The sequence below is a fragment of the Rhineura floridana genome, chromosome 5 (genome assembly GCF_030035675.1).
Source record: "Rhineura floridana isolate rRhiFlo1 chromosome 5, rRhiFlo1.hap2, whole genome shotgun sequence".
In the NCBI taxonomy this organism is placed as follows: Eukaryota; Metazoa; Chordata; class Lepidosauria; order Squamata; family Rhineuridae; genus Rhineura; species Rhineura floridana.
The window spans coordinates 160303434-160318028 of NC_084484.1; the positions used below are offsets into that span (position 1 = coordinate 160303434).

The window sequence follows — 14595 nt, forward strand, 5'->3', positions numbered from 1 at the left end:
AATATTTTTTTAAAAGCTCTGAAGATACCTTAAAAAAGAAAAAAGGTTAAAAACATATTGTTTTTTAAAAAAGGTTTAAAAACATATTAAAAAGCAATTCCAACACAGATGCAGACTGGGATAAGATCTCAACTTAAAAGGCTTGTTGAAAGAGGAAGGTCTTCAATAGGAGCCAAAAAGATAACAGAGATGGCGCCTGTCTAATATGTAAGGGTAGCGAATTCCACAAGGTAAGTGCCACCACACTAAAGGTCCTAACATGGCCCATGATCACTGATGATGGGGGCTGCAGTCCAAGAACATTTGGAGGGCATGATGGCTATCCCTTGTTTAATCCCTTAATCCTAATCTCCGACTGAAACTAAAGCATGTCTAATTGCATTTGCTCATATTAATTCCTTGTCTTCCTTACATTTCCCATTCTTCCCCCAATGGCAAAATGTAGGGACCTGCTCATGTTTCTCTGTTAAGCACTTTTTCATTGACATTGTTATATATACATAAACTGAAGTCTGTTAGAACTATGTTTAAGAAGCAGCAAATTTCAAACAACATATCTGAGATTCTGGCATTCATGAAGCTTCATGTTACCTGGATCTGAATTTGCAGGCGTAGATGGCCTACTGGGAGACAGTGCATATTTGCAACAGGTGGTAAAAAACATCTGAACATGTGTTGATAAAAGAGTTTGTCCAGATTCATTTGAGTCGTGAAGGAGAATATCATGAATCAAATATGGAAGGACAGTCTCACAAAAAACTGTTTGAACCTAGAATATATACAAAGAAGTTGCTTAAACTCCACATTATTAGATTGCTTCTTCTAGCCACTTTCATTCTTACACTAAGTTATCATATCAAAGCATTCCATATATTGTTCATCCAAAAAGCTCACATATCTCTGAATTATCTGGGAAAAGAAAATCAATGTAGTAAGATAAACTTTAAAATAAGAAGGAGCTAGGACTATAGCATGTAATCCTAACAACAAGGTTATTTTACCTCACACAGGGGCCTCAGTAAGAGAAGGATTTCATTTTTTACCCTTCCACTGTCCAATAATGCACAAGTCAAGGTCTTAATCCAAACATCATGGCTTTCGCTCTGAGGAATCCACAAATTTACAGTATCCAGATCTTCTGAAGGAGTCTCGCTTGCTTTTTCAGGCACTTCCAAGAACTAAATATGATTTTTGTTTTTAAAAAGAAAGAAACCAAGTGGTTGTTAAAACCCCTTTACCAGCATTACATTTCTCTCTCTCCAGATCCATAAATTCCAATCTGTCCTAAGCCAGCTCACAATTCCTACTCCTCACCATATTGAACTGATAGGACAAGAAAATTGTATTTTAAAGGCTCTGAAAAAACCCAGGCTTCATTCAAATATTTGGACATGTCTCTGTAAATGGCTGGGAGTAGCCTCCTCAATTAAGAGGAGAGTTAGCTTTCTGCATCTAGTTTTACATGCCAGAAAATACAATACCTTTTTCTTAGACACTCTGAAAGGATGAAGGTATATCAGCATGGGATCTGCCTTGCTTTTGTAAATCTCCCAAAATCGATGTCCAGTTTGGGTGGCTAGAATGTTTTTCAAACAAGTAGCAGCAGCTGATCGAACTTCAATACTGAAACAATTAACTCTTTTTAGAACAGAGATTTTGCCATCACACACATTTATTTTAAAAAGCAGCATTTATAAACTGTATCAAATATTCCCCTGTATACTTACCATTGATCTATTAAAGCATTATTTATTAGAGTTAACATTATGAAGACCCACTGAAGTTCTCGGTCTTCAAACAGATCAACTGCATTTAAGCAGGATGTACTCTTACTATGCTGTAATGCTGTGGTAGAAAAATTGATAGGACCAATCTCTCCCAAACAACTTCCAACTGCCTCTGCAAATGGAAACAATATTATTAACTCAGAGATGGCTTTGCATATTTATGTACAAAATATACATAGCACAACTGGACAACTGCTCTTTCAATATAAAAAAAAGGATGCATAGTATTCTACCATTTTAATATGTCGCATTTTCTCTGTGATTTTCAGTAGGGGTCTCCAATTCATCCTGTAACCTGGACATGTCAACATGTCTTTAACTATTTTCAAACATCAGCTGGGGTGGGGGAGCAGATCTGGATTTGGATTACAGTGTAGCCAATTTCCCCAATAAATTTTTCCCTGACGTTGCTATTTGTTCCACTACAACAAAAAGTGTACTATGAAGAAATCCTGTTTATTTGAGTCATGTTTTTGAATATTGTGTAATTTGTATTGTAATGTTTTTGATGGTGGAAGTGTTCTATTTGGTCAGGTGAAAGTTTATTTAACTGTCACTGGGGGACCTTAACTGACAGATGAGGTGGAGTTGGAGATAGAACTCTCAGTATGCAAAAGGACAGAAGTTATGCATATTCTGATTGGTGGTTGCAGGTTTAGAATTCTTAGTTAGACAGTGTGATTGGCTGAGACTGGACTAGAGGGGCCAGAAGAAGTGACTATATGGCTGGGTGCTAGTCAGCCAAGGTCAGACTGTGTTGGTTGGTGCTTGGTGCTTGTGATAGACAGCCAGAAGCAGCAGCAGCAGAGAAAAGGATCAAAGAATAAGAATGAAGACTTGAGAGGAAGGCAGAGTGGTTCTGTGGCTGAAGACTTGCTAGAGCTGAATCACTTGGCTCACGCTGAAGAGCCAAGAGCCAACCTGCCTACAGTGCTGAGGGAGAAGAAATGAGAGGCTGTTTGGAATGGTAGGTTCTGGTGTCTGGTAGGAGAACCAGAGGAAGAATTCCAGGACAGTACAGCAAAAATAGGACTGCACTTTGATAGGTCAGTAAAGATTGAAACAGAGACTTCAACGAAAGTCCTCTATTAAAGCATTGGTGAGGCTTTGGTGGGGTGGAGTAAATACAAGGGCAATCTGGCAAAACAGTTTTAATAAGGTTCCTCAATGCTGTCTTGGTTTAGAAATAGTGTAAAATAAGTTGTATTTAAGTAACGTTAAAAAGTATATACTCATTTAAAAAGAGTACTAATTAAGCTTGTGAACTATTTAATGTTCTAATAAAACAACATTAATATCTTTGCCAAATAGAGTAACTATATCTCACTGGCTTTGTACCAGGCCTACAGTTACCAGGGCTACTGGTGGCATTGGACTGGTTTAGGAAAACCAATGGAATGGAAGTTGGGGTTTTCTTAACAACTTAAGTAAGGAAATAGCCCCCTTCCCTCCCATATGCACACATATTTTCCCCATAAGGGCAAATAGCTGCTGTGGGGGAAGGTTTTCATAAGGAAAATGGCACAGAGGAATGAATTAACCCATATACGGTTAAATACTATGGACAAAGAAATATTAAAGAATTGCCACTGTCATATCTAGTTGGGTTCTTAGGTGTGGAGGATCATGTATCTTCTGAAATATCTACTGCATAACGTTTTTCTTACTATTAAGATGAGTGGATTCACAGATATGTTCAATTAAACGTTTTGAAATGCATGCTGGAAAAACCAACACCTCCGTTTTTAGAAATATTCAACTCAGAAACACTTGGCAAGCCAGACAACAAATTTTATAGGAGACAAAGAAAGTAATGAGAAGATTATTATTTGCTAAACAATTAACAGAGCAATGTCAGTTGTTACTGGTTTATAGGTGCCATCTTTCACATTTGGGTTAAATTTCTCTGAAGTTATTTACTGTTGTATGGTCTTACAACAGAATTTTTATTAATGCTCTTAAAAAAACTTTACTCATGTAAATGGCTAAATTTCTTACCTAAGACTCTGTCAATAGAGTTAACAGCCGCTTTTGAAAGTTGTAAGAAACACGCTATCAGCTTCACTATTACACAGTCCTTTGGGTTTTCTACAATTTGGGTGGAGGAAAAGTATTAAAAGCAATATTAAGTGAATGAATGAATCATTTATAACAGTCATAGAATAAAATTAAATACACAACTAAAATCATACAAGTAACTAAAACAATTAACAGATATTAATTGTATAAATCATACATACAAGATTTATTAATACCAGTTTTTATTTGAAGACTTCCCCCCCCCAAAAAAAGCCACTATCCGTATCAACCCTGTAAAGATTTTTCCTCTTAAACACCACAGTGCTTTGGAATTCTGAGAATTTGCTAAAAGCAAATGAAATCATATTTAGAAAAACTCACAAAACGTGCTAAACTGTATTTGCAACATTGTATTATATGACTGTAGGATCATATTCAATTGCTACCCCTGCTGACACAAGGCATCAGTGGAAGAGGGACGGCAACAATTTTCAGCAATTACCTCTTGCTGCCTCCCCACTAAATGTGTTCTGGAGAAGATTTCTTTTTTTGCAGGGGGCAGGAGCAGTTTCTAACAGCTCTTAGATCTGTATTACATTTCTCCAATATTGTTTTCTGAAGTGTGTAGTGGTACCTGTTATGAATTGTATTCCCAAAATGGGTTTGACCTGGTGCCTTATTCAACATCTTCTAGATGTTTAGGTGAAAGCAATACCTTTCCCCAAAGCCTTTAGTGGATCTTAATTATTACTGGTTTTGTTTCTTTATTCTATTGTTTATTGTATACAATCTACACACTCTATTGGTGTGTTTTCATTCATTTTAGTAGTGACTTCATGTTTTATGTAACTTGATTAACTAAGTCATTAATTTGGAACTATGGATTATAAATATTTAAACAAACAAAAGCAGTAAAATTGATTTATATATTTATTAAAGTTATATTGTGCCCTTCGTCACAGTAGGAGCCCAGGGCAACAAACAAAAACACTAAAAACACTATAAAACATTAAAACAAAATATTTTTTAAAATGTATTTTTAAAAAAAGCTTTATAAAATCTTAAAAAGCAATTCCCATACAGACGCAAACTGGGATAAGGTCTCTACTTAAAAGGATTGTTGAAAGAGGAATGTCTTCAGTAGGCACCGAGAAGTTAACAGAGATGGCGCCTGTCTAATATTTAAGGGGAGGGAATTCCACAGGGTAGGTGCCTCTACACTAAAGGTGTCCTTCCTATGTTGTGCTGAACGAACCTCCTGATAAGATGGTATCTGCAGGAGGCCCTTACTTGTAGAGCACAGTGATCGACTGGGTATATAAGGGGTAAGATGATACTTCAGGTATCCTGGTCCCAAGCTGTATAGGGCTTTATACACCAAAACTAGAACCTTGAACTTAGCCCAGTAGCTGATGGGCAGCCAGTGCAATTCTTTCAGCAGCGGGGTGATGTGTTGGTGATACTCTGCCCCAGTGAGCAGTCGCGCCACTGCATTTTGCACCAGCTGCAGCTGGTTAAACAGCATTGGGGACAAGATGGTTCCCTGTAGCACCCCACAACACAACTGCCAGGGGTCTGAAAGACAATCACCCAATGCTATTCTCTGAACACAACCCTGGAGTTAGGATCAGAACCACTGTAAAATAGTGCCTCCGATACTCATCTCACTAAGTCGGCTCAGAAGGATACCATGGTCATTAGTATCAAAAGCAACCAAGAGATCAAGCAAGAATAACAGAGTCGCACTCCCCCTGTCCTTCTCCTGATAAAAGTCATCCATCAGGGCAACCAAGGCTGATTCAGTCCCATAACTAGGCCTGAACCCAGATTGGAATAGGTCAAGACAATCTGTTTCATCCAAGGGTACTTGCAATTGCTGCGACACAACCCTCTCAATCTATATTGGTATTTGGACTGGCTGGTAGTTGTCACCAATGGGTCCAGGGTGGGCTTTTTCAGGAGCATTCGTATCACCGCCTCTTTCAGAGCAGCTGGAACCACTCCCTCCCACAACAATGCATTGACCACACCCTGGATCCACTCGATCAAATCCCCTTGGCAAGCTTTAATAAGCCAAGAAGGGCAAGGGTCGAGAGGACATGTGGCTGGCCGCATAGTTGCAAGCACCTTATCCACATCATCAGGCTGCATCAACTGAAACTGATCCCAGGAAGTTGCAGCAGATGTTGCACTGAACACCTCAGTGGGGACTACAGTAGATGCGGATGGGTCATCAAGACTGCTACAGAGGTGAGCAACTTTATCCTCCAAGTGCCTTGCAAACAATTCACAGTGGGCCTCTGAATGGTCTACAACTCAATTTCCTGGAGTTGATGTCAACAGACCCCTGACAATGCAGAAAAGCTCCAGTGGATGGCTACTTAGGATGCGATGGTGGCAGAGAAGTGGGCCTTCTTTGCCAATCTCATCACCCTGTGGTAGGCATGGTTATCATGTTTTACTCATGCCCAATCAACCTCACAGGACATTTTTCACTACTTGCACTCTAGCCGTCGTCCATGCTATTTCATTGCCCTTAGTTTACTGGTGTATCAAGGTGCAAACTGGGCTCCACAATGCCGGAGAGAACACTCGGGGGCATCTGTGTTAAGAGTCCAACGCGCCTTGCTGTTCCATAGCATGACAAGGGCTTCAACAGGGTCATCTGCTCTATCTACTGGGAACTCCCCCAGGGCACTCAGGAATCCTATGGATTCCATTAGTCTCCGGGGATGGACCATCTTAATCTGTCCACCACCCCTGCAGGGGAGGATCAGAGCCATAAGTCTAAACTAGGAAGTGGTCTGACCACAACAATAAGATGACATCTACCACCCTCATCTCCAAACCATCCCTTCCTCCATCTGGAGCAAAAACCAAGTCGAGGGTGTGTCCTGCCCTATATGTCGGGCCAGTGGCAACGTGAGATAGCCCCATGGTTGTCATGGAGGCCATGAAGTCCCAAGCTGGAACACTAGAGGTAGCCTCAACATGGACATTGAAATTACCCAGGACAGTCGTTCTGGGCTCCTCCAATACCACAGCTGAGACGGCTGCTGCCAGCTCGGTCTGAGAAGCTGCCGGGCAGAAGGATGGTCAACCCTAGTTTACTGTATCCTTGGCCTGACACCAAGTGCAGGCCCTCACAGCCAGCAAAAAGACAGAGAGTGAAGTTCTGTACACCACAGCAATCCCTCCCCCCCCATTCCCTGCAGCCTGTGCTGGTGTTGCACCGAGTATCCATGTGGGCAAAGTTGGGTTAGATTAACTCCTCCCAGTTCACCTACCCATGTGTTGGTAATGCACACCCAATTGGCACCGTCATCCATGATCAAATCATGGATGAATGTGGTCTTATTCTGTGTACAGGAGAAGTGACTATTACATTTTGCAAAAATAAATATTCTCTACTGTGATACCGAAAGTGTTTTTGTGCCCCAATATTTATCCTTTTTTAAAAAGGCCCCCAAAAGGTTAGTTATCCCTCAATATATGAAATTCACAGGACTTAAAAAATTAGTCTCAAATCCATACCGTGAAATTCTTTCACAAGTTCCTTCATTTCCTCTTTATGCTCTTTCAGTTGTTTACGCAAATCATTTAAACCTTCAAGTCGTGTTAATAATAGCGAATCAGATATATTTATGGATAGGAAATGGTTAATTTCCTGCAAACATCAAACATATTTTATAGTAAGAATACATACAATTAATAGGTACCATTCCCCATTAAGCCCTACTATTAGATCTAATTAAAAAGAGATATGCAAGTTCATTACTTAAAACCATTTACAGAGTTTGAATCGTTGAACAAGGCTGCAATCCTGTACTTTCTTATCCAGGAGTAAGTCTCACTGAAATCAGCGAGATTTAGTCATGAGTAGACATGAATAGGATTGCACTGGGACACACATATATCTAGTACAGTGTAGCTGCAATTACTTTATTGTCATAGCCTAAAAGCCTTGACAGAATACATAAATAGTAAATATCCTAAGTAGAGTGAAAAGACTCCTTATGCAGTCTGCAAATCTGCCTTTGTTTCAGATTGCAATACTTGAATCTGACCTGCTGTGGTTTCATAGGTTAACTGATCACATTACCTCCAAAAGAGAGTATCCACCTCTACTGTATTTTATTTTTTGCTGAGTAGCACGTAGTTCCTTGAAAGCAGGATGATCTGGGAAAGGATCTAGATGTTTGATTGCTTGGTACAGATTCTCATTGTCCTTATTGTCTACCACTAGATACCTCAATAAGCCCAAGACCTAAACAAAAATAAAAGTAGGGGAATTATTATAAGGAAGTCTTAATGTTTTTGTATGGAAAAACACTGAACAAAGTCTTGTGATCTATAATATATATACTAGATGTTCAGCAGTTACTTCCCTCAATATTGCTTCTATACATGGGGAGCCTGGGAGCAGGCCTTCTCACTGCACAGAATGCATATCCAAACGAGGAGATCCTGCAGCTGCTTCACTGCAAGATATCCCTGTTCTTGGATACCGAGCCTGTTTGCCAGGCTCAACATCCAGTGCCAGAAAGATCCTGCATTTAGACAGCAATCCTAAACATGCTTATTAGAGGAGTAAGTCCCATTGAACACAATGGGACTTACCTCTGAGTAATCATACACAGGATTGTGCTGTTAATTCCTTAGTTCAAATGTACATTTCAACATGCTGCGAGGAAACAGGAGAAAAAATGAAGACAATATGCATGGGTCCAAGGCCTGCTTCTGATTTCATTGTGCATAAAGCTGAAAGGAGGAAGTAACATCTAAGTATCCACAGCAGCTGTGTTTGCACACCACAGTAAGACATGGTTGCTGGTTTATTGTGGTTCATGGGAAAACAGCTTTTGGATGCGTGTTGACTGACCAACTCTTGCTTCTCTCCTCCTTTAGTGGGAACAGAACAAAAAAATACAGGAAACCACAATTAAGCTTTGGTTCCCATGATATCTGAGCCTGGGAATCTGCTTTATTGCTCCCTAAAACCCAGGATTCATATCCACTAATAGGCAAAAAACCTTGCAGTTTAAGAACGTACCTATAGCCCACAGATATTTCTACCAAACTTTAAAAAGCAGGGAAATTGGGCAGCTATAGTGAATGCACCAGGGGAGCAGGAGACCTGACCTCCTCTCTGAGATATTGGACTGCCCTACAAATTTGTCAAAACGCAAATACAATTTTACAAACTGACCAGGGGGAAGGGGGGAGGGAGGGCTGGAGTGGGCAGGGGAAGAGGAAGAATGAAGAGGGGAAGGGAGGAGGAAGAGGAGAAGGAAGAGAAGGAGGGAAAAATCAGGCCTGTTCATTTGCATGCTTATTGAGTTCAATGGGATTTACTCCTATGCAATCATGGTTAGGATAAGAAAAACTGACCATGGGGGAGGAGGAGGGGGAAGGAGCAGGGGGAAGGAGCGTATTGGAGGGGAGCAAAGAAAGGGGGAGGGCAGGTTTGATCATTTGCATGCTTATAGAGTTCAATGATATTTACTTCCATGCAATCATGATTAATAGGTAAAACTGACCATGGGGAGGAGGAAGTGGAGGGGAAGGAGAGGGAAAGAAAAGGAGGGGATTGGAAGGGGATGGGGAGGGAGGGGCAAATGAAGGGGGAGGGAAGGGGCAAGAGGGAGGGGATAGGAGGGAGAAGGGAGAGTGGGTTTGATCATTTGCATACTTTTTGACTTCAATGGGATTTATTTCTGTGCAATCATGTTTGGAAATGGATTGCCTTCAAGTCGACCAAACTTATGGCGACCCTTTGAATAGGGTTTTCATGGTAAACGGTATTCAGAGGTGATTTTACCATTGCATTCCTGAGGCTGAGAGGCAGTGACTGGCCCAAGGTCACCCAGTCAGCTTCATGGCTGTTTGGGGATTCGAACCCTGATCTCCCAGGTCGTAGTCCAACACTGACCCGGAGGAGGGGTAGGGAGGGGTGGAGGATGGGGAGGGGAGGAGATTGGGTGGGCGGGCACTGGGCAGAGAGGAAGACCCTTTCCTTTCCAAAAGGAAAACATTGTGAACAGTATCATTGCTTTTCAGCGTTTCCCCCAACTTTTAATTCTACAGCAGGCACATGTAGCCTCCCACCCAAATTTAAACCAAAGCTGTCCCTGGCCACATCCACACCAGGCTTTTATTTCACTTTGGACAGTCATAGCTTCTCTTAAAGAATCCTGGGAAGTGTAGTTAGTGAAGGGTGCTGAGAGTTGCAAGGAGACGCCCTGTTCCTCTCATAGACCTTAAGAACATAAGAAGAGCCTGCTGGATCAGGCCAGTGGCCCATCTAGTCCAGCATCCTGTTCTCACAGTGGCCAACCAGGTGCCTTCAATCAGAGTGGCTGACTGTTAAACCAATCTGGCCACTGGAGGTCTCTCAGTGGAATAGGAGTCTTTTCTCAGCCCCCTTAACAAACTACACTTCCCAGGATTCTCTGAGGGAAGCCATAACTGTCTCAAGTGAAATCAGTCTGGTGTGGGTGTGGCCCCTGATTAGGTAAGCCAAGCAGCTGTGAGTCTGGCTTTTAGAATACTGACAGTTGGTTCTTACTGAGCATGCCCAACACTATCATTCAGTTCAATGCAAAATTTCTTAAAGTAATTAAAAATCAGCCAGGCATTTTTTAAACTTTTAAACTGTAGAAGATAAAGATCAGAGTATAGGGCAAGGTCAGTAATAGGAGTACAGGTACTGCGTGCACATGGCTGATTTTTAATGAATTTCAACAGATTATGAGAACTCTGACTGGAACAAGTTCAAAAGGGCTCTGGGGTTTTTTTCTCTCTTTTTAGACTTTGAACTCTCTATTCTCTCTGACTGTGTTGTGTATCGCCATGAAAATTGAGAGGGTTGTTAAGCAAGCGTTTCTGAGTTCAGGACTATAAGTTTTGTAAGGTTTTGTTTTGAAATGAGCTTATGGGAAACATCAGAATGGCATGGGGGTATTTTCAATTTAACATTGCGGAATGTGAAAAATCCACACTGGCTATAGTATATAGCCACTCTTGTGGCTGTATAATGCCAACAAACCATGGCTTAAGTCTGGCTAGCATTAAAGGCATATTAGGAAAACAAGGCTCTTGGGCTTGAATGTCATGGGGAGCCAAGCTAAATTGCCTAGCTTGTTTTTCCTGCTTGCACCAGGGGAGCAGCAAAGCAAAAGCCATCAGGTGGTATAAAGCTAGCACGCTACTCACTCTTGATAAACCATGATAAGCACCAACTCTGGCTTTTCATGATGTGAAAACATGGCGAGTGTCTAGATTACTTCAATTATAAAAGACCACAAAAAGAGAATAAAGGTGGAAAAAGAGAATAAAGGTGGAAAAAGAGAATAAAGGTGGAAAAAGAGAAAAATCCCTAAAGATTAAAAGTCCTCACTAAAGGCAATTTTGTTCAAAATTTGCCATAACCCCCAACTGAGTTTTTCCCAGCAAACAGTATGGAAATATTGAAAACCATGGTAAAAATCTATCATGCCAATAATTCAGTTAAAAAAATCTTCACAATCAAATTATCTTTCAAAATTCAAAGAAAAATATATTACATATTGCAAAACTAAGTTGGCTTCAGAAAGATTTTTTTAGCCTGACCTTTAAAATGTGGATGTTAGTGACAAAGGTATGAATTTTCTCAGATAGAAAGAATACTTAGCTGGTAGTCAAACACCACAAATCCCTCCATATTCTACTTTCTTCCATGGCCTGCAGCTTTTACATTAAAATATATCAGCTTGGCTGAAATAAATAACCATTTAACAGAGTTTTAAAATATTAGTGATATAATTATGTTCAGTAGATGAGACTTTTCGTCTTACTGCGAAATAGTCTTCTACATGCATGTAAAGATGATCTCAGGTGGGACTTGAGCTCCACCTTGTGGTCAAAAGCAGAATAAACAGTACTTGATTTGCAGACTGCTCTAGCCCTCCCTTACACAGAGGACAGTTTTTCTTTGCCAAGCAAGAGAGATAAGAAATAAAAGTACTGTAGAACCAACGAACACACCGAAAAAACTTACACTCTCTATCACTCACATCCTGAAGAATATTGACACAGCTCACATAGGGAGTGGCCCTGAGATAACCTTTACATGCACCTAGAAGAACATTTCATGGCAAGACCAAAGGTCTCTTCTCCTGTACGTGTAAGATGATCTCAGGTGGGACATGCCAGAGCTGATCCATATAGGGTGGGAATAAACACTATAACCTGAGCCGCTACTGTAGTGGAAGAAAGTGCTGTAGCACTCACACATCAGTTGATGCAGCATTTGGGAGGTAAGTATTGATCCTATAATGTTTAATGAAGATATTTGGTCTTGCTCAGGTAGCCACCTGTTGAGCCCCAGCTCTCCCAGGGGGATCAGAGAGGGGAGTTGGCCAAGCCCCAACCTCTTCAGATATAGCGGGGGGAGGAATCAGAGGTAGATGAGGCTTTCGAGGACAATGAGGGAGGGGGAGTAGTTGACAGCCTGCCAGTTCCCACAGACAGCTCTCCTGTGCAGACCACGCTCCACCTACAGATGCCCCAAAAGAGCTGTTTTGGGATGACCGGGCAGGCGCACCAGCTCCACACACCCCTCCCAGGATTCCCCACCTGGCACTTCAAACGCCTTCCCACCTCTTGAGGCACCTATCGAGCCTGTACTGTCAGATGAGCCGGCCGAGGCTCGCCCCCCTTCACCCCGCACGAAATGTCACAAGAAGGTGGGACTTCGAAGGAGTCAGAGATCGTGAGCAAAGACCTTCCCTACTTAAGGCGGCACCCCCCTGACTCAGTTGCTGAGTCAACTTTCTTCACACACTGCAGAGTATGCCTAGGTAGCTTAGTTAGGGACTGTAGTGAGTTAACATAGCTAAGTCTCTGAAATGCATTGCCTTTGATGTTACTCTAATAAAACAGGAATTAATTCCAGTCTTGCCTCCGTCTCGTGATTCGCACTCTGGGCAGGACACCACCTTACATACCTCCTTCCAGGGAAGCATGGACGGAAAAAGCCACAGTGATACCTGCTGACCTGGTGGAGCGAGCCAAAATTTTGGATGGAGATGGGGTATGTAAGGAATAGTAAGCCAAAGCTATGTAGGCCTTGATCCACCTCAATAAGATGGATGGAGAAACCTTCTTCCCTAAGGTTGATGGATGGAATGACACAAACATGGCATCCAAATAGCGAAAAGGTTTAGTCCTGGTAATATAGACCTTTAATGCTCTTTGCATATCCAAAGAATGCCAGGCCTTTTCTGAATGATGGATAGGAGAAGAACAGAAAGATGGGAGAATGAGTTCCTGCTGACAATGTAAAGTAAAGGAAGCTTTAGGTCGAAAGGAGGGAATTGTGTTAAGTACCACTTTGTCTTTATGGAAGGTACATAATGATTTGTCCACCGAGGGGGCACTGAGTTCTGATATCCTCCAGGCTGAAGTGATTGCGAGGAGGAACAGAGCCTTGAATGATAGGATTCTGAGGGAGACTGACTGAAGTGGCTTGAATGGAGGTCGTTGCAACGCCGTTAGCACCTTGTGTAAACCCCATGTGGGAAACCTGTGTTGAGTCGGAAGGGCAGATAACATGCCTCCTTTGAGAAAATGTTTCATGAATGGGTGCAATCCCAAGGGCGTTTTCGTAGTCTTGGAGAGAATCAATGACAAGGCTGAGGATTGACACTTTAAGATATTTGGCCAAAGTCCCAAGTCAATAACTTTTTGGAGAACAGCCTTAATGCCTGCTTTCGATGGGCTGATATGCTCACGAGCACACTACACCAAGAATACTCTTAGTGCATTCATATATGCAGCGCATCAAAAGTCGTTGTGAAACCAGCCTTGTAGAAACAACCGAAGGAGAGAGACCTGCACTCAGCAATCTTTTCCTATCAATAACCAGACCTGAAGATCCAACCACACTGGGTCTTGATGAAGCAGCCGTCCCGTGTGAAAAGTTTTGTCCTGTGAGGCAACTTCCACAGTGGACCTGCTGCTGGGTTCAGGATCTCTGAAAACCATGGTCTGCTTGCCCAGTGGGGAGCCACCAGCAGGACCTTTGCCTTCTCATCTCAGATCTTGCACAAAACCCTGGAGAGAAGTGGAATTGGGGGAAATGTGTATAGTAGTCCCTGTGGCCACTTGGTGGTGAGGGCATCCACTGCCTCTTCTGCTGGATGCACATATCTTGAGAAGAACCTCTTCACCTGATGGTTCTGGTGGGATGAGAATAGGTCCACACAGACCTTCCCGAAGTGAGAAGTGATGGCCCTGATCACTTCTGGATGCAACTTCCATTCCCCTTGCTGGAGCTTCTGACAGCTGAGCCTGGATGTCATTCTCCCCCTTCAGATATTCTGATCCTAGGGGTTCCAGATGAAGTTCTACCCACTCCATGAGTATGGAGGATTTCCTCGAAGGGCCATCAATTGTGTGCCCCCTTGTTTGTTCACATGAACTTTTGCAGTCTGTCTGTTGTCTGTTCTGACCAGGACTGCATGATAATGAATGATGGGTAGTAAGTGTTGCAGTGCTAAGTGTATTGCTCAAAGTTCCAGAAGACTGATGGGAAGTAGTGTTTCTTCTGGGGACCACCTTCTCTGTACCATCTGTCCCTGACACACTGCTCCCCAGCCCAAAAGACTGGCATCTGTCGTAAGGATCACTAGAGACGGATCCCATAATGCCACCCCTTTGTGCAGGTTTCCCTCCTGCAACTATCAGTGCAGGGAATGGTAGATGGAACCGGAGATAGCCACTCGTAGGTGATGTCTCGCTGCAATGA

The 14595-nt window shown here is 42.2% G+C and overlaps 1 protein-coding gene across 2 annotated transcripts in view; it reads right to left on the reverse strand.

Moving 5' to 3' along the window:
• Positions 1-14595, reverse strand: part of ATM (ATM serine/threonine kinase) — a 169026-nt gene that overhangs the window by 83238 nt on the left and 71193 nt on the right. For both annotated transcript variants that reach the window (XM_061628652.1, XM_061628653.1), the window contains 7 exons: positions 7909-8073; positions 7341-7473; positions 3786-3875; positions 1728-1899; positions 1482-1623; positions 1002-1178; positions 592-769 (listed from right to left, as the gene is read on the reverse strand). In XM_061628652.1, coding sequence (XP_061484636.1) covers positions 592-769; positions 1002-1178; positions 1482-1623; positions 1728-1899; positions 3786-3875; positions 7341-7473; positions 7909-8073 — 1057 coding nt within the window. The remainder of the gene's footprint in view (positions 1-591; positions 770-1001; positions 1179-1481; positions 1624-1727; positions 1900-3785; positions 3876-7340; positions 7474-7908; positions 8074-14595) is intronic.